The sequence below is a fragment of the Streptopelia decaocto genome, assembly GCF_964273445.1.
Source record: "Streptopelia decaocto genome assembly, chromosome: 6".
In the NCBI taxonomy this organism is placed as follows: Eukaryota; Metazoa; Chordata; class Aves; order Columbiformes; family Columbidae; genus Streptopelia; species Streptopelia decaocto.
This window is the reverse complement of record NC_138660.1, coordinates 51,892,853-51,919,143: the sequence shown is the minus strand read 5'-3', so window position 1 is coordinate 51,919,143 and position 26,291 is coordinate 51,892,853. Positions and strand designations below refer to the sequence as shown.

The 26,291-nt window shown below is 52.9% G+C and overlaps 1 protein-coding gene across 3 annotated transcripts; it reads left to right on the top strand.

The window, feature by feature from the left end:
- Window positions 1–3: 3 nt before the first annotated feature.
- On the top strand, window positions 4–25,819 carry TTLL4 (tubulin tyrosine ligase like 4). 3 transcript variants are annotated; one of them, XM_082056871.1, is made up of 20 exons: window positions 4–413; window positions 4,885–5,052; window positions 7,077–8,445; window positions 9,130–9,245; window positions 9,682–9,745; window positions 10,963–11,087; window positions 11,489–11,599; window positions 12,547–12,623; window positions 13,260–13,454; window positions 13,536–13,618; window positions 14,708–14,836; window positions 15,472–15,594; window positions 17,139–17,237; window positions 17,808–17,942; window positions 18,640–18,777; window positions 20,600–20,702; window positions 21,288–21,498; window positions 23,375–23,445; window positions 24,032–24,114; window positions 24,946–25,819. In XM_082056871.1, the coding sequence occupies exons 3-20, from the start codon at window positions 7,094–7,096 to the stop codon at window positions 25,085–25,087; spliced, it is 3,357 nt and encodes a 1,118-aa protein (XP_081912997.1). In that variant the 5' UTR covers window positions 4–413; window positions 4,885–5,052; window positions 7,077–7,093; the 3' UTR covers window positions 25,088–25,819. The 3 variants fall into 3 exon arrangements, with proteins under 3 accessions (XP_081912997.1, XP_081912996.1, XP_081912998.1); XM_082056870.1 differs by having other exon boundaries at window positions 7,072–8,445; XM_082056872.1 differs by lacking the exon at window positions 4,885–5,052 and having other exon boundaries at window positions 7,072–8,445.
- The last annotated feature ends 472 nt before the right edge of the window (window positions 25,820–26,291 follow it).

The window sequence follows — 26,291 nt, the reverse complement described above, 5'->3', positions numbered from 1 at the left end:
CGGGACACATGGTTCCTTCCTCCTCGGGCTCCAGCCCCGACCTGCCATGGGACTCTGTCCGCCCGGGGGGGACACTGCCTGGCCAGCTTCACCTGGGGCGCTCCCCGTGGGAAGCCGTTCCTGGAAAAGTGCCTGTAGACTTCAAGAAACCACCTCTTTCTAAGTGCCGTGCCGTTCCCGTTCCGGGGCAGCCCCACGGCAGGTACCGGCGCCCAGGCTGCATCCCTCCCCCACCCCCCGGCCGCTAGGGGGCGCTGCACGGCACACGGGAGCTGCAGGCGGCCGGCGCGGTGGCTGCCGGGAGGTGTAGTCACGTGGCGGCGCCGCCCCGGATCCCTATGGTAACGGCGGGCAGGGCGGCGGCGGCAGCGGCAGCGCGGGGAGCGGCGGGGCCCGTGGGCGCTGTGCAGGCGGTGAGTACGGGAGCGGCTGTCCCGCGTGTGCCTCCCCTCCGGGGAGCCGCGTCCTTCCCTCCGTGGGGAGTGTGTGTCCCCCGAGGAGCGAGGCCCTTGGTCCCCTCGCTGCCTCCCCGTCCCCGCCTCGCCTCGCCGCGGCTCCCGGCCCTCCCCGCCCTACCACCGTGCCCCCAGCACCCGCTCGATCTGTACCCGGGCCCCAAGGAGGCACCTTTTCCAGCCCCAGGCCTCCCCTCGAGGTGCGCCGGGCTGGGCCCCGCGGGGGGATGCTCTGCGGCGGGACAGGCTGGGGGCGTCGTCCTGGCCAGCGCTCCCGGGGCGGGGTGGAGCATCTCCATAGCACCTTTGACCTCAAAGATTTTTCACATAAAGAAATGAGAACCAGAGTGGGTTCCCCGGGTGAGTGCCAGGGAGGAAGAAGAGTTGGTTCCCCAGCGAGCCACGGCCCCAACGAGCCTCTCTAGTGGTGGAGTTGGGGTTGACCAGGCTCGAGTGGAGCACTGGGACAGCCTGGCTGTTAATCCATTCACTGGGGTCTTTGCTTGGCTGCTCTGGTGTCCTAAAAAGGAGCTGGTGGCTCTGAAAGGTGAAGAGCGGAGCTGCGAGAGGAGCAGAGACAAGCCTGAAGTGTTTCCTGGACGCTTCCAGGACCAGGGCTGGGACTGAGTGCCACAGGAATGGGGAAGCCTGGCGTACCAGCCTGCTGTCTCCCTGCCCAGGCAGGCTGCAGGTATCCCATGGCTGATGCCGTTCAGCCCCACAGGTACACATCAAAACCCTTCTTATGTGACTCTCTCCAATGAAGTTTCTCTTTTCATTGCTGTGCGCTCCCCACCGAAAGGGTGTGTGTCATCTAGTGGCTCCTAGGCATTTTGGGGAATAAACAGTGAATTGTTGGTCTAATGACAGTTTTATCTAGTAATTTTTCCTTGACTCTTGGTGGTTGTACTCAGCAGATAGTGGCACTTTTCAGTCCTTGCATTGCTCTCTTGCTGCGGTACTTAAGTTTTGTATTAGGCAAACTTTGTTGATGACAAATCAATCCCTCCCGTTCTTCGGTCATGCCCAGGGCCTTTCTCAACGTAGCAGGGATCGCATTGCAAGGAGGACACTGCCTGGGCTAAATGCCACTGTCCCCAGATAATGATGCCTGCATGGTGATGTCATATCACCGAGGCAGGTCGGGGGCTTTGGCTGCTGTACCAGGCTGGCTGGGTGCCATTCTGTGGCATTTCCCAGGTTCCTTCCATGCGGCAAGTCTGGGAGGATTTGGCGGCTTCTTCCCAACTTGAATCTCTGTTTGTGCTCCATTCCCAAGCTCTGAGAGGCTGCTGTATGGAGTGAGGTGGTTTCAGTGCCTCCAGGGGGATCTTTCCCACCTTTGTCAAGATACGGAAGGGTCGTCATCATGTACTGAAGGACACCTGGGAGCTTTTTTTTCTAGTTCCAGGAAAAAAAAAGTGTCAAGAAGACGGATAAAGAATTGATGTGTTTTGAACTAGTTGGGTGCTTCTTGTCTCCTTGCTGTGTGTTGATATTTTATATTTGTTCCACTCACTCTGAGACTTCTACCTTTATTTTCTTTCTTAGCCAAAGGCTGAGAGTGTGGCCAGGCTGCCTAAAACCAGACCGAGCTGTGCTAACCGCCTGTCAGTTCCTGCGCTGGTGCCCAAGCTCTCCCCAGGTCTCAATATGTAATTACCCTGTACCTTTTCTCCCATAATGAAGCTTGATAGAGAATGCTGTCCCTTCAGTTCCCCGCTTGGATCTGCAGGAAGGTGCTTTTGAACTCCTCACTGAAACAGTCGAGGCTGTAAAACACCCCACACTTTAGCTGGTTGATTTTAACCCAGACTCATTTTCCTACTCTAGTTTATGCTACTATACAGCTTCTACCGTATCCCAGATGATGAGAAAGTATGAATTGAGGGTGGGAGTGATGGCAGGGACTTCGCGGCTTCATTGCTGTGGAAATACAGAGCTGTATGGTGTGCTGTCCCCTTTGGTGGTGTGGGGACTCTGTCAGGGCGGCAAAGTCTATATCCTTCAATAGTGGTCGTGACTCCATGCTCTGGATGTTTCTCCCTTTGGTGTGGCCCCTACACTCTGGTCACAGCCAGATCAGCCCTCCCGGGCAGAGCACTGAGCCTTTTATTTCAGATGTCCCTGGTGTGCTCTCTCTACTGTAGCCCTGGATTTTCTGCCTGGCCACACTGGAGTCCCTCACCTCGTCTGACACTGTGCTCTGATGCCCTGAGAGCAGTGAGAAAGTCCCCTGGGAACTCAAACGTGTGAGCCTTCAGTTGTATCTGCTGTGGCACAGAGCGAGGCAGTGGCTGGGGCTGGGTCCAGCTCCCCCCTGCTTGTAAGCTCTGCCTCCCTCCCCGCTGCGTGCCTCTTCTCGCAGGGCAGCGTTCTGCTTAGTTAAAGGATCTTTTTGCACAACCATGCACTTCTCATGCCTCCTCTGCTTAGCATGGAGTGGAGCTCAGCCCCACAGCCGTTGAATCGAAATGACTGGCCCCAGCACAAATGCTGGCACAAACGTAATCCCAGGATGCAGGTGGAATGTGCTGACACATCCCTACAGTGGGTGGTTTCTCACTGGTATCTTTTTTAGACCTGAGTGGCCAAGCAAAAACTTGCTGTCCTCATTAGGAGAGAAATTCGTCATCATCTTGTGCCTCTGGTTTTGCACCCAAAACCTGGTTCTGCAGGATGATACTGGAGCTGAGAGGGAGCAACAACGCGTTGCTGTGTGGCAAAGCGGCACGCCAGGCTGTTAGTCCCTTGCCACCAACATGTCTGTGGTGGCTGAGGTCTCTCTGAGCTGTCTTGTTCTCAGAGACTTCTTCTTGTGGCCAGCAGGACTCTGCTCTTCAGCTTGAACTCACGGGCAGCCTTGGGTGCTGCTTTGCCTCAGTGTGTGACTGCACTTGGGGCCGGTTGTTTCCTGGAGCTGTTGTAGGTGATGGTGGTTTCCATGCTGTTGGAACACAAGAGTTTGTACCTACCTACCAGGTATAAGAGCAGCTTTAGGCACAGTCAGTCAGTTGGTTTTAGACCAATGTGCTTGATCTTGTTGAAAGCTTTTTAATTCTTGTTAAGAGATGCAAACCCTTATTTTAAAATGTGTATTGGTTTAAAAACCTGATTATTTTGTGTTGTTGTTAAATTGCTTGGTCAAGGTTTAATTAAAAGTCCCAGAACTTTGAGTGAGGGACTTGGTGTGAACTCAGGTCTCCTTTAGAAAAAGATGTTTTCCTTTCTAATCATAAGGAACAGGCTAAAATTGCACCCTGTGATGGCATAGAGAACAATATCAAGTTGCAGTTGTCTGACTTTCCGCCCCCTCTTTTGTGACTTGGGGCTGTGTGAGGCTGACAGCACATTGTCAGGTCAGCTTGCAGCTCATACATTTGCAAGCTCTTGTTATTTTAAGCATGCCACCATAGCTGCATTTAAAATAACCTCCCCAGCTAAACTCAAATGATGGGGGGATGATGTGCATGTCTGGGCTCTTACAGTCTTGTCCTTTCCCATTAGAAATGGGTCTGCGAGGAGCTGCCATGATGACATTAGAGGAGCACACAGCGCGGGGAGGCTCGGGCTGGAAGATGCTCCCTTCTTCCACCAACACATAGTGGGGCACACACAGGCTGGAGTGTGTGTTGGCCCCTGCATCCCTGTGATGGGACGTTCATAAAGGCTGTGGCAGCACTCCAGCTGACGTCCCCAAGCTTGTGAGCAGGCTGTGCGGTAATAAAAGGTGCTAGTGAAATAATTGTGAGCGGGTGCAGCTGTATGGTCTCTCCAACAGTGACAACTTTGGTCTCTATATTTATTGTGTGTCAATAAGTCCAAGCCAAAATCCATTAATTACTAGTAATGATGTTTGAGTTTGACTTCTAGCACTGCCAGTTTGCCCTGGGCTTTTCCCAGCTCACGTTTCTGCAATAAAATTTCCAAGTGAGTTTTATTGCCGTTGTGAGTAGTGGAACAGACACCTGCTCCTTCACTATAGGGCTGGGTTAGCAGAACTAGGGATTCCATCAAGCTGTGACCTTCCTTCACCCCAAAAGTCTGACCAAGTTAAACGTAACCGGGAAGATTCCCTGACTAGTAGCCAGCGGGGATTAACCTTGAGACAGGGAATGTGGTTCATGCCCAGCTGCTGTTGTCTTGTGCCCACAGCTTGGCATGTGAAGGCGCCTCCGCTGCTGCTTCTGGATGTTCAGCAGCTGCTTTGCCGAGCTGTCCTTGCAGCGAGGACAGGAGTCGGTTTGCAGGCAGACATTGGAGGTGGCTGAACTGGAACGCAGGAGGGGACAGGAGTGTGGATGGGATGAGGGACAGGCAGCATGAGCTGGTACTGCCAGGCTGGATGCATCCTGCTCTGCCATGTGTGGGGTCATGTTCTTCCTTTCATCCTTCCTGCCTGTATCTCTGAGCTCCTATGTCTCCACAGGGAAGCAGTGGTGGTTATCAGCTGTCAGACTGCACAGACCTTGCCTGGAAGCTGCATGAAAGGTCCTGCCACTTCCTTCTGCAGCTGCTACTTCCAGCGCACCCCTGCGCTGTGCTGGCCTGGCTGCTTCTGCGGCTCCACAACGAAACCACTCTGGAGAGGGGCAAGGTCAGTACGTTCTCCTGCTGCCACTGCGGGGCTGGGGACTGGCCCTGTCTGAGCAGGTGGTGGCAGCTAAGGCCATGCCATGGCCAGACGTTCACCTTGGCAGCTGTGGCTGCTGGTGGTACCCCCATGCCCGTGCTGATCACGGCTGTGCTGCCACTGTCACTTACTCCAAGGCAGGGTCACACAGGGCTTCTGTTGGCATGCTCACACCTGTGTCTAAACTGTCCCTTGTTACAGCTTCATTAGGCCAAATGACTTTCATTTTTATAGCAGGATGATCCACTGATAGCTGTAAAGCCGTGTGGAGCCGAGGCACAGGTGGCTTTCGCTGCAGGCTGGTTTTGCAAGGTCATTGACAACCATGTGAGAGTGCAGGTGGTGGCCAAGCTGACAGCATGCAAGGTGATGCTTCAGTGACGATCCCCTCTAGGCAGGGATGTCAGGGATGCTTTCCCTCACCTTCTTTTATTTATTTTGCTTTTTCACATCTGTGTCTGCTGGTGTGCTGTGCTAGGGTTGATTAGCAGTTTGAGCATGCTTGTGACCTGGATGCATCTGTGGGATGGTGTGTGGAAGATGAGCTTCTCTCACTTGTTTACTGGGGGAAACTTGAGCTAGGCAGGTGGTGGCATCTGAGCACCGGCCTCTTTGCTCTGTGCTAATCGCTGTGAATGTCACAACACGGCTGGGCTTGCTTCTGGGTGCGGATCGGGTAGCGTGATACAGCTCACTTGTGTTTGGTGTGTGGGATTCCAATCCTGCGGCTTGGAGCCCCTCTGGGCTGCAGCTCGCAGAGGGATGTGGCTGCCCTGTCCTCACCAGGAGTGCTCAGCGTGACTGTATAAGGCTAATGAGCAGTGCAGCTGTGGGAGTAGGGCAGACCTGACCCCTTCTGTACCTTCTTGCTGAGCCTGGAAGGGCAGCAGCTCTCCTTGAAGACATATAGCTCTTACGGGATCCTGCGTAGAAGTTCCCACCTGGTACAGCCTCTGGCTGGTATGCTGCTGACCAGATCTGGGGTCTGATTCACAGGCTGAGAAGGTCTGGTGGGTGTAGGTCTGTGCAGGGTGTAGGTCTGTCTGAGCCAGCCCTGTGGTGGGCGTGAGCCACTGTCATGGTGCTACCAAGCAGCCCAGGGGTCTTTTAGTAGCTGCACTTCAACTGCTGCAGCCCAGGCTTAATTTTCAGGTGAGAAAGGAAAGCGTGTTGCAAGAAAACTAACTGGGTGATGGATGGTGCTCTTCTGACCCTTCTTTTTATACTTTTTTTTTTTTAAACATGCAACCTTATGAGAGCTAAAAGGTAGAAGAGCAAGTTAGACAGCCAGCCAGCCTCCTTGGGATACAAATTCCTATCATGGCTGTATCCAGCAGCCTTCCAGGCATGCGTTAAAGCAAGACAAAACCTGGCATGTGGTTTGCTTTCTCTTTCCCTTCTCCTCAGGCAAGATGATCTTACAGGCATGGTGCAATAGTTAATTTTAGGAGGATTCAGGACACCTACGTCTGCAGCTTTGTGGTCTGCCAGTAGCTCCTTGCAAGACACTTTTCTGTAGGACTGCAATGGGGAGGAATGTATGTGTTTGGTACTGCCAGTCTCTGCTGGAAATCAAGGTGTTGATGTTAGAACAGCCTTGCTTTTGGTCTTTGCTGCCTTTTTGGTCCTGAGCTCTTTAGGAATCCCTTAGCTCTCACTGAGCTTTTCTGTGGGAATACAGAAGTGAGAAACTCATTAATTTTAAAAGCAAGGCCTGTGTATTTGCAGGGTACATGCTATCCGGTGGACGGCACTTTTCTCAGGGCCCTCTCAAAGTTGTTCTTCTCATCCTCTGCTTTCAAGTGAGGTGCCAACTCTTCCTTTGACTTGGTCCTAGGAGGCCATTGGGCAGCTCAGCAAATGGAGATGTGGTTTTTCAGCCTGCAGGGAAAGCAGCTCGCCCTGCTCCCCTCCTGGGTCACTGGGCTGGGTGCCTTACCCTGCTGGGCTAACAGCGTCTTTCATACTGTTGTCTTGTTTCAGACCAGCAAAGATGCTGCTGTAGATGACTGACTCACTCCTGCCTCACGTGCAATGGCTCTACATGGCCTCTGCAGAACCAGAACGCACTGAGCTGGGCCCCAAACGGGAGAAGAGTGTTGGACTCAGGTTGGGTACTTCTCTGGCAGGGAGAGCTCAGCCACGCCGGGCCTGGCGCCTCACTCAGCAGCAGGCAAAACCCATCTGGAATTTAGAGAAGAAGTATGTGAGTGCTTTCCAGGATCGCAGCCTGCTGCCCTCAGGGATCCCTCTGCAGCAATCCTGCTTCCTGTGTCCACCGTCACTATGCCACACACACCCTGGTGAAGACGCCTTCCCGAGCCTGCCCTTGGCCCAGCCCTGCCTGGATGTGGGCAGGAGCGCTCTGCTTTACCGACGCTCCTGCCCCAGACCCAAGCCTTCCAGGTGTCCTTTCCGAAGCCCTGCGGACCCCGGCTCTGCCACAGCAAGGGTGATGTCTTCCTTGCTGGTGGAGCCCTGCCTGCTGCCTGTGCTGGTGGAGGAGCACTCTGGAACTGGGGTTGAAGGTTCTGTCCCCAGCTCAGGTCAGCAGACTTCTAGCTCCTACAGACCGGTGCTCAATAACAACTCCTTCCTACGGCCAAGCAGTGCTAAAGTGCCTTTGCTGCAGTCACCAGGGATCAAGAAGGTGAAAAACATCCACAACCTCCCTGCTGCCAAGTGGCCCCAGTCCGGTAATGATGGAGACAGCTCCCCTGGAAGCCTGGTCAACAGAGCAGTGAAAAGCAGCAACCTTGTGTTGGAGCAAACCACAGTCCCCTCCCTGACTCTTGTGCCCAGTGGTGCGATCCTCAGGAAGAACTGGTGCTCGCGGGAGAATGCTGAGAGGAGAGTGCACAGCTTAAAAGGGAAGGAGCTGGAGATGAGCCTCACCGAGGCTGTGCAGCAGCCAGCCGGACAGACTGCCTCACACAACAGCTTTGGATGTGAAGTCAAAAGCTCTGGCTTTATGAACATGGGCAGCCTGTCCAACCGGCACAGCAGGTGGGGGCAGCACATCATAGCGCAACTCACCCCAAAAGAAAATATCGCTCCCCTGAACCTGGAGCTGGGTAGCCATCGCCTTAACAGTAACTTGAGCCTTACAGGCACTCATGGTGCGGTTGTCTGCACTAAGCGCATCGGCGCCCATCTCTTGGCCTCGCGCGCAGGCTCTCCTGACCGCAGCACTGACTGCCGGCCTGTGAGCAGGCTGAACCCGCACAGCGGGGAGCAGGTGCCGAGGGCAGAGCCTCCATACCTTGCTGCTGTCTCCGAAGTGGCAACTCAGATGTCCACCATCCAGCTGGGGAAGGAGGAGAAATGGACCCAGGCTGTGCTACCGGGAAAGTCTGAGTACGTAGAGCCAGGAGGAGGGAGGCTGCAGTGTGCTGGGCTGGACGTTGCCTTTGTGTGTGGTGGGGGAGGGTGCACTGTGCACTACAGGGGTGGCCATAAGGATGACCTTGGGCTGCATCCCTGAGCAAAACCCATCTGTGGCATTCTAGTGTGTGGGGAGCCTTCCTCCCTTCTCCAGCTTGACACAGGCACTTGGGGTGGCTTGGGCTATTCTGCCTTCTCCTTCAGCCACAGCATGGAGTTAGTGTGTAGGATTTCTAGCTTGCTCCCTGCACAGCCACAGGGCCCTGCTTGTTGTGGCAGGCTCTGCGTGTGTTTTGTGTGAAGCCTGCTGTTGAGCCAGCTCCAGCAAAGCTTTCCTGGGCAGAGACATCGGTTCCTAAAGGAACGTGAAGCTGATGCAGGACAGGGAGGGTGCAAAGACACAGAGCTCTTGCTCTCCTGCTGGGAGAGGATGTCCTGCTTCTTTCTTTCTGGCTGTGCTGCGAAGTGTTCCCTCTCAGGCTGCTCTTAGACCTCTCCATCTTGCTAGCTCGTGATGAGTGCCTGTAAATCAGCGCCAGGGAGGGTGGTGTTGTTGCTCCCTTGCCCATGTTTTCTCACACTGCATCGTGGGCTTCTGGGCCTTTTGGCCCTGGAAAGCATGTGCCACTTCTTCTGATGTGATGTGCTTTGTCCCAGTGTCACTGCTGAGGAGTCACTGCTGGAGCCAGTCCATCCCCAGGACAAAGCAGAGGAAGAACTTCCCGATGGCCTGGATGAGAGCTGCGGTCAGGAGGAGGATGAGGAGGAGGACAGTGAGTACTGGTTCCCTGGGGAGGGTTGTGCCCTGTGTCTTGAGATGGGAAGCGTGGGGTCCATCTGGGAGCTGGGGTTGAGCATAGCTGCCCTCCTCTCTTACAGTCATGCTGTCATTTCAGGATGACCTAGAGATTGTGCTGAACCCAAAAGCAATTTAGCAGCAGGGAAGAACTGCATGGATTCCTCTGGGGAGTGAATTAGGGTTCACCACTGTCCTACTCTAAAACTTGCCCATCTCCTCTCTGTGCAGGGCCATCAGCTCCACGCCCTGCCCTTAATGCCATCAATTTGTGGGCAAAACCCAGGATCCAAAGATTCAGTGCAGCTGGGAAGGGTCTGTCCCCTGGAGCATTTGTTTTCTCTCTTCCCTTCCTAACTCTGTGTGTATTCACTCCCCACTGAGACAAAAGTTGAATCTGTCCCCTCCTACAGGTGACTCGGATGCTTCCTCTGTTGATGGTGTGTCATCCAGTGGCTCCGTGGCTCTTGTGTCCAGGTTAGTAGCTGTAAATTGTGCACTGAACGTGGCATCTTTGTCCAAACTTGTCCATCTTTGCCCTCCCTGGTGGCATGTGGGGGAGTAGACTGAAGGTAGCAACAGGCTTCTCAACCAAAATGAGTTTCCTTGCTACCCTGCAGACCAAAGGTCCCTCTCTTGCTCCAGACAGCAGCCTGCAAATTGCTTAGGGCGCATCCACCACAGCAAAACAGGGGTCTTAATTTCACTGCCACTGCCAGTTGCTGGGTTAGGATTACTGGATTAAATTGTGTTCTTGTAGTGTCGTGTCCTTGTAGATGAAGCAGAGTGGAGGCATCCTGGGCCAGAGACTGTTAAAGTTCCCTGAGGTCTTGTGTCTCAGTATTGCACCCTATAAACAAGTCCTGGAGCCTGGGTTTTCCTTTAGCTTTTGGAATGAGGTTTCTCTGGGGAGGATTGCTCAGCCTGTTGTCATCTGAGCCCTGTCTCCCTGGATTCTGGCAGACCTTTGTGGGGCTTGTTCTTGCTCATCCAGCAACAGGAGCTGGTACTTGCAGCTGTGCTGCTCCTTGCACCAGGGCTGCCTCAGGCTTTTCTGTCTGCCCAACAACTTGCTGCTTTTCGTCATGCCAGAACTCAACTGGGAGGCAAGGAGGGCTTCCTGTGAGCCTTGAACCTCAGGGTGCTGCGGGGCTCTGGGCATGCACGTGTGGTTGTGAGAGTCCAGCAGAGGTGACAGAAATTGGACCAGCAGCTGTTTCGGGCAGGATATGGCTGGTTGGCCTCTGGGGGCAGATGGCTTTTGGGCCAAATGCCTCCTGTGGTAGGGAGGGATGTCAGCCACCTCTTGGTGCGGGTTGTGTGCTGGGCTGGCCTCGAAGCTTTTTGCTCCAGCCCTCTTGCCTGCAACACACCAAAACAAGAGGGTTACAACATCTGAATCATGGTAGACATTACAACCTTCACCCGTTGTTCCTGTGGACTAGATTACAGGGTTTGTCATGTAACAGACTCCACCTCTTGTCCCAGCAAAACATAAAACCTGCGGGGGTTACACGTGTTGGCTCACCCCTCCTTGCTGCAGACTGGGTTACTGACCTTAGCGCCCATTACTTGCACCACACTGCAATGATGCAGATTCCCAACACCAGGATCAAGGCTCCTTCCAGCTTCTCCCTTCCTTCCTGTGCTACTTTTCACCTTTAGCCAACCATCTACCGCTTCGTCTCTCCTAGGAGCTGCACAGAGTGCCTGGCCCAGCCTGCCGAGGCTCAGGAGAAAGTGCTCAAACCAGCTCTTGTCGGCAGTTTATTCCCTAATGTGCCTCCAACCATCTACTTCAGTACTCGGGATGAGAGAGGTGAGCTGGGATCTGTCGCTGTGCAGGGTGAGAGCAGCCATCCTGTCACTAGCAAGCGGTGGTGCCAGCACACAGCCGGGAGCTGGCCACAGCAGCTTCCCTTCATCCCTCCCACAATGAGACCCAGCACTGCTGTGAGATCCAAAGGGTTGGAGTAAAACAATGGCTGCTCCTGCAGCCTGGAGTCTGAGTCAGTCTGTCACCAAATGTTCCAGCATCCTGGATCTCCCCCAACCATGGGGTCTACTGCTTTGTGCTAGTTCTGCAAAGGGGGATACACACCCTACTCTGAAAGCCTGGTGCCTGTGCAGCAAAATATAAGAATTCCACTGGGTGCACCTATAAAAAAATCAGGGTATTCTGTTTGTTTTCCTTCTATCCTTATCCTTTTGCCTTCCTAGTGGAAAAGCTGCCTTGGGAGCAAAGGAAGCTGCTGCGATGGAAAATGTGCACAGTCACACCAAACATAGTGAAGCAAACCATTGTCAGGTCCCACTTCAGAGTCAGCAAAAGTAAGTTATGGGAGGCTGGCAGCATCCAACATGTCGTTTCCTCACACATCTCCAGCCTATGGACACGGGAAGGCAGACTGCCTGCGAAGAGCAGAGCAGGAACAATACAGGTGTAGTGCTGCAGGATGCTGCATTCCCATTTCTGCCTGTCTGACCTGGCAGGGTCTGGTCTCCCTGTTCGCTTGTCCCTGGCATGGACCACAAGGACTTATTCCTGGGTTGTCAGGAGCTGAGGCAGTGTGTGGGGCAGGAGAGCTCTGCTCTGGCTTTCTTGAGCTGTGCCTCTAGATGGTGCTGCCACTCTAAGGAGGCTGGTGCTCATCTAGTGTCAACCCCTGCAGCGCTGTCCCTTGTTCCCATGTGCTGAGGAAGAAACCATCCTCTCTGATTGCAGCCAGAGAGGTTTCAGGGTTGGGCTCTTCTCTCTGAAGAGATGTGTAGGAGGAGGCTGGGGCTGGGAGAGCATTGAACATTTGCAGCTATGATCCATGCCCTTGCGTGTGATCTCCCAGCAGTACGTACAGGACTCCTGCATGTCAGGGGACCTTTGCACAGACCATTTTGAGGCTGTAGTGGTGCAAGCAGGGCAGAGCAAGACCTAGGAAGTCTTGCAGTTCTACATGTTCCTCTGCAGTGCAGTGCTTCATTCACCTGCTGTAAGGCAGGGAAGTCAGGGTGCTGGGGGATTAAAGCCATTCCTTTGACCCTGTGTCTGCCCGGATCCCTGCAACAATCATTGGCAAGGATATGTCCCACCTGGTTAAATGCATCCCACTCACAGCCCTTGGTTTGGCAGCTTCGCAGCAGCCAGTGTGAGTGCTTTCTGCTATTGCTTTGCAGCATCCTAGCACACTTCTGCTAGCCCCAGGAGACGGGGTGCTGGTGGGGTGAGAGGGTGTTGTGGGTGGCAGGGTACTTGGTCATGGACTTTTCTGTTTTTCCCACAGAAAGTGATGACTGGCTGGGCTGCTGGGGACACCACATGAAATCCCCCAGCTTCAGAGCCATCAGGGAGCACCAGAAGGTGGGGGATGTTTTGGGCTGACCTGCTTCATGTGCATGAAGAGTGTGTTTGGAGTAATTTGAGTGCCCCTCTCTTCGGGGCCAGTTATTTGCTGTGCAGGCTGTCCCTGCAGTGTCCCTTCTAGCAGCATTCCTATGCTGGGACATGAGCTCAACAGGCAGACACAGCTGGATGAGCATCCCTACTGTGAGGGCAACTGTGGTACAGACTGAGGCTGTAGCCAAGCCATCTTCACTTGTGAGCTCATCTAAATTCAGTCATTGTTGCTTAAAGCAGTCCTGGCAAAACTGAGCGGTAGGGCCAGTGCCCTCCTTGCCAGCACAGCCAGAGGGAATATAGCTAACTCAAGTCATAACAAAGGCTGAGGGTTAATGCCCTACAGCTGCTCAGACATCAGAAGGGGTGGGGTGGCAGCTGCTGGCTTTGTATCTAGTGTGGGTCACCGTGCAGGTGTTTGTCCCTGCAAAGATTCAGGATCCAGGTGGGTCCTGTCCAGGTGCAATCATGGAAGAGGAACAAGGAGCGTTACCCTGCACCGTATTCAGAAAGGGTATGTCTTCTGGCCAGGAAGCAGCAAGGGCTGGGCAGAGAGGTGGGGAAGCAGGGAGACCTCACGGTGTCTGGGTTCCTTTACAGCTAAACCACTTCCCTGGTTCGTTTCAAATTGGGAGAAAGGACCGTCTGTGGCGCAACCTGTTGAAGATGCAGTCTCGCTGTGGGAAGAAGGAATTTAACTTCTTCCCCCAGTCCTTCATCCTGCCCCAGGACATCAAATTACTCAGGAAAGCGTGGGAAGAAGGAGCTAGCCGCCAGAAATGGATTGTGAAACCAGTAAGCACAGAGCAAATCAATCGTCTGTCCCATTGTAGCTGCAGGGAGAAAATCTGATCTCTTCTTGTTTGTGTTTTGCAGCCAGCATCAGCCAGAGGCATGGGTATCCAGGTCATCCACAAATGGAGCCAGCTCCCCAAAAGGAGACCACTGCTGGTACAGAGGTGAGCAAAGGAAAGGCAGGTTGCCACACAGCCTGGGACCTCCTAGTGTCCAATCTCTCTGGCCAGGTCTGGGCCACATGGCAGAGCAGAAGCACCTGATTTGCATCCAGAATTTCGCAGCTGCTTGGGTGTAATGTTGCTGCTGGAAGTCTGGCTCTGTCAGCTGCAACTGGTCTTACTGGAGTGCTGCTGGTTCTGTGTAGATTTTTGAGGTCTTAGGTACAAACTGGCTCCACAGGCTTTCCAGAGCTTCTATCTGATACATGATTCAGCTTCAGCTCTGCTGTGATCCTGCTCCCACTGCTTTGTTCTCTGGGGTTTGTCATCTTTGGAGGCAGACAAACCTTAACCAGTGCCCACAAGCACAGTGGGAAGACAAGGCCCAAGGAAGAGGTGGTAACTCTAAATAATTTTTTTTTGTCCAAATTAGAATGGGGCAGTAAGAGCCTCTGTGTGTGTGTGGATGTTGGTCAAAGGGTTTTCTTGAAATAATAGGATTTTTGGAATCTCCTTCCCCTTCTGCAGAAAAACAAATAGCTCATCTTGGTTTGAGGCTTCTTTCTGGGAAAGTTCTTGTGAAGGCAGGAAAACTGTCTGGTGTTTGGCAGACAGGGAATTGCTGTGTTGGCTTGTCTGTTCTTCCCTGTCCACTTCCTTTGCAAAGTGACAAGCTTTTCTATGGAAAATCATGAACTTCTGGGGTGAATAATTACATTATTTGGATAAAAATTTCCAGTTGTTTTTGCTTACTGGACCAAACTATCCATGGCCGACTGCACGTCTTAGATGTTCTTGAATATTGCCATCACTCTTGTGGGTGTGGAAAGGCTACTGTGCCTTAACAGGGAAAACCTCTCTAAAATGGAACTGAACAGAAAAGATTTCTGCCTATGTGCTGCAGGATCTCCCCATGCATGGGAGAGCTTTTTTCTCTCTTATTTTGACTGTGATGCCCTTAGCTTGGAAATGCTGTGCAAAAGGGCTTCTGCATTTGATCCTTGGTCTTGCCAAGCCTTCTGAGGTGGGGGCTAGAGATGTCCCTGTGCACCAAAATCATAACCCTCCCCTGGCACTTGCTTCCCTCTGCAGATATCTGCACAAACCCTACCTCATTGGCGGGAGGAAGTTTGACCTGAGGATCTACGTTTATGTCACTTGCTATGACCCCCTCAGGGTTTACCTGTTCCAGGACGGATTGGTTCGCTTTGCCAGCTGCAAGTAGGTTGGGTGGGAGAGCAGTGTTGGGGGCTGCTCCGTGGGGCACGAGGGAGCATGTGTGGCTGTGGTACCCACCTCGGCTGAGGCAGGAGAGAGTCATTCCAGATATGGTGATGCTTAAAGCTATAGCTTATTTGCTTAAGAAGCAGTCTGGAAACATAAGATGTCACTGCAAGTGGCAGTGTTGAAAAGGAATGTGAGAGGATGCTTTGTTCATCCACCTTTTTCAAGGTAGGATCAGCTCAGTGTAAAATGGTTCTTGAAATATGCTGTCTGTGCTTCATACTACTTAAGAGTTGGCATATCAGAAACTGAGGTGTTTCTTCCAGTTTTGACTATATTGCCTCAGGCTGCTGCATTTCTCTCGGTGCTTTTGCTCACCGATGCTCTGGCCTTAAGAACCTGCTGCGAGGGTGGGTTTGCATTCCTCTGCCCCAAGGCAGCTGGCTCTATGCCTCATGCTTTGTCCCATCAGCTCTGGGCCCATGGGGACAGGGAGCTCCAGGCAGCTGGGGAAAAGGAGGCAGCAGGGCTGGTGGGTGGCCCAGAGGGGTCTGAGATGAGAACAGAGTTTCTGCCTGCCCCGTGGGCCTGGGGGCAGCTCGGACTGCTTGTGCTCCTCTTGCCTCCTCCAGGTACTCATCCTCAATGAAGAGCCTCAGCAACAAGTTTGTACACTTGACCAACTACAGTGTGAACAAGAAGAATACAGACTACAAGTCCAACTCGGATGAGACTGCTTGTCAGGGACACAAATGGTAGGTGTGCTGCTTTCAGGGAATAGGGCAGCTCTTTTTATTCTCTGTTAAGTCAGCCTTTTTTCAGTATTCCTACTCAAAACTTGAAGGTGCTTCCTGTATCATCTGTTCCTGCTTGGGGAAACTGGAGGAGCAGAGGGATTTTGGCATGGGTTAGTGTGGATGGAATCTGGATTATTTCCTTGGCTTGTGACTCATCCTGTCCACTGCTGCTCGGGCTGTGGTTGCCGTTCATCCTGCTGGTGTCTGTGCTGTTCTCTGCTTCCAACACTGCTCTTGTCTGTGCCCATTCATCCCCTTGCCCTATTGCAGGAGTGATGGGATGTGGTTAAAGCAGAATCTGATTTTTTTTTTTTTTCTGTTAGAATTTGAATATGTAATTGTGATTCTTAAATTGGCTAGATTGGAGCTTCTGTCCACCTCACTGTTGACTTCCATGTGGAGGCAGAGAAAGGGGCAGTCCTGGTGCAAAACTGATAATTTCTGTGCTATTCATTGTGACTAGGAGCAGCAGTGCCATTTCTAGGCATTTGAGAGGAGGGCTGCAGTCTTGCAGTTCTTCTTCTTCCCTTCTCTCTCGTGGGTGGACTGATCCAAGGCCCCAGGCACTTGTCTCTGATTCCACAGTGATGTTTAAACTCTTTTATAAATAGTGCAGGATAGAGTTCTCAATTCGTGGGCCTGGGCAGGGCTACTTTACTTCAAAGAGAGCTGCAGAAGGTGGTCTGCTGTGGTAAGGTTCCTTTCTCAGATCTGGACCTACTGCACAGTGATCTCTTACTCCACTGAGACGTTGAGAAGGGTCTACTGTCCTGGAGCAGTTGAAATCCCATGAGAGAGGGATTGTGTGGGTTTTTGGTACTGCCATGCAAGTCAAAGCTGGCTGTTTCCACATTAAAGATGAGTGTGGCTGTAATCCACTCCAACTTGTCTGCAGGAAGCATGACCTTTGGATTCCTGGCCATTAGCCACAGGGTCTCGCTTCAGTAACATCTGAGCATCCTTGGCTCAGTGTCAGGGTAGCTCACAGTGCTTGATGTGGTGTGGGGAACTCCTATAAAAGTAGAGACACTCCCCCCACCATCTCGTTCTCCACATTTTAAAAAAATTTTCTCCACCCCTGAAGCCTCAGTTTAATTGCTCTAGCTAAAAAATTTACGGGGGTCTTGCTGGCTCCCTGCTGAGCTGCTTTGCAGTGCTGCGGGGGAAGGCCTGTAGGAAGGGGAGGTTTGCTGAGGACACGGTGGGGGAGGGAAGAGAAGATCTGGGCCTGACATACCTTGCTCATGTGCTAATTTGGGACCTATTACTCCAGTGCAGGGACAAGTCTCTGACAGATTTATGTTCCTAGTAGCTTGGGCCTGCAAGATCAGCGGCCAGGCTGGCGGGGACAGCAACCAGGAGTTGAGGGGTTTGAGGATGGCAGAAGCATAGCCATGCCAGGGAAGAGCTTTTTCAAGGCTCCCCTCTGCTGCCTTCACTCCCCTGGCAGGCCTGAGCAGCAAGGGACTACAGAGCTACCTCTGTTGCTTTCTCTCTCCCAGGGCACTCAAAGCTCTCTGGAGTTACCTGACCCAGAAGGGAGTTAATAGCGAGGCCATCTGGGAGAAGATTAAGGACATCGTTATCAAAACCATCATTGCGTGAGTCCTGGCACCCCTTGCTCTGTGCCTGGTGGTAGGGTGTACTCTGGCCCCTCTAGCTCTCCAGTCCCCTCTCACCCCTGTCCCTTTGCTCTTAATCTAAATTCTACCACTGCTGTTGGCTTCAGTATTTCTCCCTGGATCCTTCATTTCATCCTTTTACTTATGCTCATGCTGCAGTAGCTGCAATGGGTAAACAGATCTCACATGCCCTGGGCCTGCCTACAGTGCCGGGGGGGAGGTCTAGAGGGTGGGGATGTCCCTGATGCTCTGCCCAGATTGCCAGCTGCTCCCCTGCTTGGCCAGGGTGCCTGAGAAGAAAGGTCCCCTGGTGCAGGATGGATCCTGTGTTCAGAGATGGATCCTGCTGGACAGAGAAGTGGTGCTCAGGATGTGATGCTGGATCCATACACAGTGCAGCAGCTCACAGGCCTGCGTTGGTCTCTCAGCGCACCTGCTCCCGCAGCACGTGGCTGCCCACGCTCTCAGAACCAGCAGCATGTGCTTTGAACAGCCAGGGCTCTGCTGTCTGACTGTTGGAAACAAGTGTTTTTTTCCCTTGGCTTGCAGATCTGAGCCCTATGTAAACAGCCTGGTGAAGATGTATGTGCGGCGGCCGTATTGTTGCCATGAGCTGTTTGGGTTTGATATCATGCTGGATGAAAACCTCAAGCCCTGGATCTTAGAGGTCAACATTTCCCCAAGGTAAAGCAGATTCTGAGCCACAGCAGAGTGGATAATGGCCTTTCTTTTACCACAAAATGTATTTGGCTTGTGGTGTCCCCTCCACCCTGTGCTGAAAGACTGTGGGCTTTGAAGCCTCCCTCTCCAGACGGCAGGAATCAAAGTCCTCCCTATCTGCAAAAGCAACATCCATCTGCAGCTCAGAAACCTTTGCTGGGCATGTTCCAGCTGGAGCCAAGGAAGAGTACATTAAAAAAGGAAGGCCAAGGAGGGATGTGTCATGTAGGGAGCGGGTGACGGCAGAGATTTCCGCTGTGTGTGGGCAGAAGTGATCAGCGGCTCTGCTGCCTTGTGCACAGTTCCTTGTTTGCTGACGGCAGCCGGCAACACGGACAGGGCTGGGAGCTGCCTTGTGCCCGAGCACGGCTGCTTCTGCCTGCAAGAGCAGATGGACGTGAGCTGGATGCATGTGGTCCCACATGTGGCTCTGGTTTCCATCAAGTCTGGGAAGAGGTGGAGAAATGAACTGTCTCTGGTGGGGAACCCAGAGCTGTTGTCAGGAATTTTTTCTCAGTGGCTCATGGCTGTCTGTGATGAGGCGAGGGACAGGCTGGGTTTTGTATCCCAGTTGGTATTAACCTAGGGAGTGATCTTGGGTCTGTGGGGCTTGGCATCTCTGTTCCACCACTCAGACTGCTGTGATGCTTCCTCCCTGCAGCCTCCACTCCAACTCCCCGCTGGATGTGAGCATCAAGGGCCAGATGATCCGAGACCTCCTCAACCTCGCGGGCTTTGTTCTGCCCAGTGCAGACAGCGTGGCCTCAAGACCACAGACAAGAAGTGGCTCTACCTGCAGGTCAGCCCCCTTCTCTCTCAGAGCAGCAGGACAAGGCAGGCGTTTTTCTTGGGGGATTTAATCTGGGTGCTGCTTACAGCCCAGGAAATGCTGGTTTCTGTGCTGTTGAGAGCCTATGCTTGCTGGTCCTTCAGCTATGGGTCTGAGGGACTTGCATCATTGCCTAGGTATCTGGTTCCTGTGGTCTCTTCAAGACAGGTGGATTTATATCCTCTCTGCAGGTCCATAGTTGGAAGTGAGGCCAGCATAATTTGTGCTTGCTCTGCAAGTTAGTCAAGTTGTGCTCTCTCTTCTTTCCCCCTGCCAGAACTAGTGCAATGCTGAGCCACACTGCCTCTCCGTTTGCTTGGAGGGCTGGCTGGCTGTGTTGAGGCTGGATCCGCTTACCCTCTACCCCAGGGCTGACGTGCTGCTCCCTTGAGCAAGAGGAGCGCCTGTTATTTTACAAAGAGTGATCTATTCCTTAGGCAGGACTGCAGGTGTCAGAGGCTGTAGGCCTGTGGGTAGGGGTATGCACAGTCTTTACCTTGCAGCTAAAATGACTGTTTCTTACATAAGGCTAATTCTGGGCATGTCTGGCACCCAGGACCCTGCTGCTTCTGTGTTTCACCACAGCTTGGGCTTATATTAGTTTCAAACCTCATGGTGGGGGGAAACCAGTCCTGTTCTCTGCAGCAGAGCGGCTGCTGGCTGTATGTCACTGAAGAGCAGCTTGCTGGGATGAGCACCAGCATGCAGAGAGATGGGACTCTTGCCCTCCGCTTGCTCTGTGCCTTCAGTGAAGGCACAAGCTTGTAGCGCCGGCCTGTTCCAGCCGGGGAGCTCTCGCCAGCTTATCTGCGGCGCTTTGATCACACTCTCGTTTGCAGCTTGCGACAGAGGTGCTGAAGGGCAGGTGTCCTCGGAGGGACCCGCGGGGAATTAAGCAGATCCTTAACATGGTTCAGATGATGCATTACCAGAGTTCCTGCATCCAGGGGCAAGTTTGCTTAACTGTATCTCCTGCCCTGGGAAGGATATAAAGGCTTTTTTGCATATGGGCATAGTTCCAGTAGATCTGTATGTTCCCTAAGCACTATGCAGCACTGCCTTGAGGCTCTGCTCTCTCTGTTTGGATACACACACAACTAATTATTTTTGCAGCAGGAAAACAAATTGTATTGACATGTGGGTTAAGAGGTGTTGGACAAGTATCTCCCAGACTCTGGCATCCTCAAATGGTTCAGTTGGGTGCTTAGAATAGTTTAGATGGTTGCTGGTCAGATCATACAAAAGGCCAGGATTTCCTGTGGCATGTGGAGCTGGAGCTGAATTCCAGTCTTGAGAGTTCTTGGATGTTGCAGGGGGAAGTTTTAATCTAATAGTTCCCTCCTTCCCTGCACAGTACCAGTACAGAGTACTCGTACCCCTAGCCCTGTGCTTACAGTTCAGAACCTGAGTTCCAAGTGGGATGTAAACCTGAGATCCCACCAGGCTTCAAGTGCTGTGAATTGAGTCATGGTGTGTCTTTGGCCCTCTTGCACCCTATGTGAGTGTGAGGTTGTGGTTCAGCTTTTGGATTAAGGAACTCTGAAATGCCTTAGTAAAGAGCTGGCAAGGTCCTCCCAGTGCCCCGGCCCACATCCCTCCTGCTTCCTGTGCTGATGCACAAGGCTGTGGGTGCATCTCTGATCTCGGAACTAGTGAAATCCTTGGAGGAAACATTCTGTCCTCCACAGCATCTTCCTGAGGGTGTCAGTGCTCTCACAAAAGTTGCTGGGAGCAGTTCTGCCATGACAGGACTTTGTCTTCTCTACTTAAATGCCTCTTCTTGTGTCCTCAGTCTGGGCAGTGCTTCGAAGGAGAAGCCCAAGCCAGCCTCTGAGCATTTCATAGCAGAGAAGATGAAGAAGGCCTACTACTTGACACAGAAGATACCTGACCAGGTATGATACAGTCTCCTTTGGTACTTGTGCCATCCTGCCAAGCCACTGTCCCAACCCGTCCCACATGTCTGCCCCTTGTTCTTCGCCAGATTGTGCCCCTCTATGGGGACAGCTAGATGACAGGCAGCTCTTGGGCTCCAGTGGGTTACAAGGCAGCTGTTCTGAAATAAATTTGGTTTCCTTAAGACACTGCTGCACTGGCTCATCTTTACATTAAAATAGGCATGTGCCCACATTATTCACGAGTCCCCAAAGAGGGTCTGAGCACTGCCTGTTTCTTCTTGTGTCTCTGCACATCTCTCTTAGCCTTTGCCTGCTGACGCACACAGTTTAGCAGGGGTGCTTGCCTTGTGTGCCACCTGGTAGTGTCTGTAAGAGAGGTTGGGCTGCAGAACTGGGGATCTCCTCAGCAATGTGCAGTGTGGATGTCACCACTGAGCCTTGATTTCTTAATTTTCCCTTGGCCTATGTCCCAAAGATCTCAGATGTGTGGAGACCTCTGCCTGAGACACTTTGAGGAGTGGGAAGGGGGAATGACAAGACAGAGTTCACTTCTCTCTGACCCTGGGTTGTTCTTGTCTACAGGATTTTTATTCTTCTGTCTTGGACATCCTGACCCCAGATGATGTTCGCATCCTGGTGGAGACAGAGGATGAGTATTCCCGGCGTGGGCAGTTCGAGCGAGTGTTCCCCACCCACATCTCCATGCGGTACCTGCGCTTCTTTGAGCAGCCTCGTTACTTCAACATCCTGGTAACCCAGTGGGAGCTCAAATACTACTTGAATAAGCACAAAGGTAACTGCCATCTGAGAGCCTGGCACAGTCACCTGAGTCAGGCAGGCTGCCTGCTGGCAGTCGTGGGGGACTTTTGAGCTGTACATATTGAGCGGGAGCTGCCTGCCTGCACAGTAGCCACAAGAAATATGTTACCCTCCCATACTAGTTCAGATATCAAGCTTATTCTGAGTTGATCAGAGGTGCAGACTGCTCTGTTAAATGCAGCACCAGCACTTCTAGGTGTTCTGTGGCTGAGAAGCAGTGAGGTCTGGTGTGAAGTGTTAGAGAACATAAAAGAAAGTGACTGTAGCTCAGGACTCTGCATTCAGCATCTGATCTGGCTGGAGAGACTTCTGCAAGAACTGGCCCTCCACTGAGGCAACCATATGTGTGCTCCTAGCTTGGCTGTCATGCAGAGAAAAAAAAATACTTTTGTCACTTTTCACTGATGTTAAAGCAAATATCAAAAGGGTTGGTAACTGTCTTTCACAGAGAGACAGTAACCTCATAGCTCTCTCCAGCTGCGTTGTCAGCATGTGTCATCCATTGCCTCACTAATACCTCTGCTGGATGCTCTCCTGTCAGCTGGAAGAAAGATTCTGTCATCGTCTGCACTGAAGTGCTGCTCTGAATGCTCAGACTGGAGTCCGGGTTCAGTGCTCCAGCTTCCCCAAAGCAGCCCAGCGAGCAGATTTGCTCTACCCCCTCATGACTCTTCACATCTAAGCAAAACCCAGCCTCCCCTGGCCCCTTCCCATTCACATGTGTTCTGTGCAGCCCTGCTCTCAGACAGCAAGGTGCACTGCTCCCCTCGGCCCCTGACACATGGGGCTTTTTTCCAAGGTCCTGGGGCTTGCTGAAAGGTCATTGAGGAGCAGAGTTTAGACAGCAAGGACTCCTCCTATAGCCAGGGCTGGTATCGTATAGCAAACCACAGTAACCCCAGCTGGACAGCATCAAGTTCTTGGCCGTTGCTCTGCTGCTGCTTAAATCTCAAGGCACCTTAGCTTGTGCTATGACTCTAAGGCCCATAAAAAAAGAGAAAATGGGAAGGGAGCGGTCCTGGATTTCTTAATATTTCTGGGTTAGCAGAGAGCAGGGAACTTGGCTGTAGTGGGGACAGCTAGCAGGAGTCCTTGGAGGAAGTGGAACCTCTTCAGTGCAGACACAAAGCTCTGCTTCAAGGTGACTTCCCTTGCTCTGGAGCAGCATGTCTTGTGTGCAGCTGGAGGAACGGTCCCTTCCAGTCACACCACTGGTGAGACTGGTCTGTGCTGGATTTGCCCTCTGTCAGGGATGGAGACCAGGTCTCAGCCCATGTCAGGCTCCAGATGGATCCCTGCAGGGAGGAGATGATGAATCCCTGCAGGACGGGGACGATGTGCTGTGGTGCGGCAGCTGATGGGTGCTGTGCAAGAAGGAGGCTGCCTGAGCTGCCCTTCTCTGGGAAAGGGGCCAGTGACAGCAAAGCTGCTCTACATTTGCACTGAAGGAACTTTCACCAGTGCAGCCCAAATCAGGTACTGCTGTTGGCAGGCAGCAGGCTCAGGGGGACAGCCAGTCTGGTCTAATTCAGCAAATCCCGTGTTGCCCCAGTTTCAATGCTTAGCTGAGCCTGCTGCACGATGTGTCTGGCTCTGCGGGAGGAAAGCAGGCACTGCGGCAGCCCACGTGCTGGTGCTCGCTGCTGTTTGCTCGTACAAAGGGTGAACGCCCTTGGTTTACCCCGTGTTTGCTGGGGCTCAGGCACGTGTTCAAGTAGTTATTGCATAGCATGTACTGCACAGTCTGTTCACTCCGTGCAGCATATTTGTGTACCCAAAGCTGGGAAGACTTAACTCTCTGCAAACATGGTCATTCATTGTTGCTTCTTGTCTTTTCTGTCACCTCCCAGGTCTGGAGCTACTGAAGAACTGGTGTGTCAAAGGGTACCACACTGGGACAGGGACAGATTTGGCCCAGATGGTGCGTATGGCTGTGGGCAAGCTAGGGAGAGGTGGTTGTTTGCCTGGACAGACTTGGGCAGAGACCCCGCTTGTTCTGCTTCCTGGAGCTCCCACCCTACCTTTTTGTGTTCTTCCCACTCTGCCAAGGCCCCCAGGACTCAGGAAAAACCCACACTTCTCTGTCTCCCACCAACAAGAAATCCACCCATTATATCAGATCTGCAAGTACTTTGCATGTGAATATCCTTGGGTGTACCGGGCATAGCCCTACATATTTGGCACATAGCCTGCCCTTATTTCCCTCTGTGAGGGAGCCATTTTCGGCTGTCGCTCCTGTGCCTTTCAGCAGGCTAATCCAGTGAAAGAAACCCACTCTCTTGACCTCAAGATGTTCTGCTCCCACTTACAGCAGAAGGATTCATTAAGCAGAGAGCAAAGACTGCTCTGTTTGCTATTCTGGGAACAGTCTGGTGGCAGTGACGATGTGCAGCAGTATGAGGCAGATCAAGCTAAAGCACACTAGGGCAGCCTACGGTAGAGCACAGCAGACTTGAGGGATTTTTGCCATGACTTAAATAGCCATTTGATTGTCTTCTCTCCTGCAGTGGTCATTGCCAAAGTCTTTCTTCCTTCAAAAGAGCAACGTTCAATCAAATGGCTTCAGCAAACTGGAACTGGGCAGACTGGGGTGAGTTTGCATTGGCCATGATGTGCATGATGTTCATAATGTGGCTTTAGGACTGGTGTCCTGAGAGAGAACTGGCAGCAGGGAAAGCAGCTTTAAGGGCAGAGGAACAGGTTGACTTGCAAGGTCTGAAGCCAGCTTCTGCTCTCTGGAGAGCCAACTGGTGGGACTGGCATGATATCTATGTGACTGGGTGTGTCTCCTTGGCACTGTATACCCAGCTCAGATGGGAGTGAGGTCCAGAACAGCCAGACTGGATGATGTTTGGGGTTGTCATGGTCAGTACATGCTGAAAAGATGTTCCCTACAGGAACCTGCACCACTTCTGTGGGCTCTTATGTGTCCAGCAGTGAGCAGAGGCTCTCAACCCCAGCATGGAGTTGGGGAGACCAGCAAGGCCTCTGGAGCTGCTGTGCTCTGCCAGCTTCCCCAAGCAAACCTGGGCTGCAAAATGGGTGCTGCTGGCCTCAACCGTCTCCTGCAGAGAGATGGAGGACTGGGGTTTATCTGGGTGAGCCTCTGGTCTCTGGTATTAGGCACGCCTCTGGTCTCTGGTATTAGAGAAAGGGCATCCCTGCTCCTGTGCCCGGGCTGGGATGAAATTGGGTTTACACACAGCCAGGGAGTTCAAGCTGTGACCCTAAGGTCCCATCACTGTTTTTGATATCTCTTAAGGTGAGTGGTGCTGCCTGGGATGGGAGGTTGAGTAGGTGACCCTGGCAGCCTCATCTCTGAGCCTGTGTGTGATGATACTGTGGACGAATGTTGCACCCTGGCCCTTTTGATCGTTTCTTGCTGTCTCTAAGCAGCACATGGTCTCCTTTTTTCCTGCAGCACACTTTTCCCTTCAGCTACTGAGGACATCATGAGATGCCAGGAGCCCAGGCCTACTCAGAGCTTCCCTCTCAACAAGTGCACTGGCGGAGCTGACCAGAAACCTTCTGGCTGCCTCTCGGACACCACCCTGGTGATGTGACCAGGCAGCTGACGTCCCTCCCTGGGGATACCTCAACCTACCTCAAAAGAAGAGATGGGAGCTGTCTCTGGAGAGCAAGGACTGTGGGAGACCCCTACGCTGCACACTTGCCTGTGGGGCTGTTCTTGGAAAGGGATGTTCTACAGGGAAAAAGGGAGAAAACCGCGTGACTTCTATTTTTAAAACAAGTGGCAAGCTTGGGGAAATGGAGTTTGTCTGGCCTTTGTCCTAGGCTGCTCTCAAAGCCTTGACGTAGTGGTGGTGGTTTCTTTGGTGCATGGGAGCTGGCTAAGCTTGGAGGCAGCCTGACCTGCCCATCTGTGACCGGCATCACTTGAGCCCTCACTCACCTGTGTCTCCATGCACTTGTCCTGAGCCACTGTAGCCTGTCCCATGGAGAAAAGTCCCCAGCCCCTGCCCTGCTCCTCTGGAACGAGCAGGGCTTGGGACTTTGAACTGATCTGTTTCATCCTTTCCAAATGTCTGTGCCAACATCCTGCCCTCCCCCAGCCCCAGGGCCTATGTAAAACCTTGGGCCTGCACATTGCTGCTTGAGAGAGATCATGGGTACCAGCACACCTCTGGTTTGTGCTGGGGGCATTAGGGCTGCTGGGAAAGGACCGTCCTCTCGAAGTGACCTGCACTGTGCATGTGGCAGCTGCAGCCTGGGCTCTGCTCTTTATTTTCCTTCTGTTTCTCAAGGATTTTTATTAAAATTTTACACTCTGCTGCTCTCCTGGCCTCCATCTGCCTCCATTTCCCCAGCCTGCTTGGGTCTGTGGGGCAGCTCAGCTCTGCACTGTGCTCTGCTGCAGGTAGGGTTTGTGCCACCACACAACTGTCCCCCTGTTCTTCCTGGCACTGGGGATGTTTCCTGCTGCCCCATGACAGGTAAGTGTGCCCTTCTGCATGAGGGAGTAGCTCCCAGCATAACTGCTGTCCCTTGCTAGCTTTGGGTTGTGTGTCCCCCAGCCTGGCAGAGTGATGCTGGGCACTTGGGCTGGTTGCTCAGGGCCAGAGGAGGTGCTGAGCCCCATGTGTGGGCCCTGGGGCTGGTGGAAAGCTTTTCCCTCTCCCTGCAGCACCCTGCTACCCGGAGCTTGGCCCTGTTTCTCTGGTCTCCTTGGTGACAATCTCATCGCTCCTCGGCTTCTCTCCAGCACCTGAAAATAGCTGCCGAAAGTGGAGATGCCTGCTCCCTTCC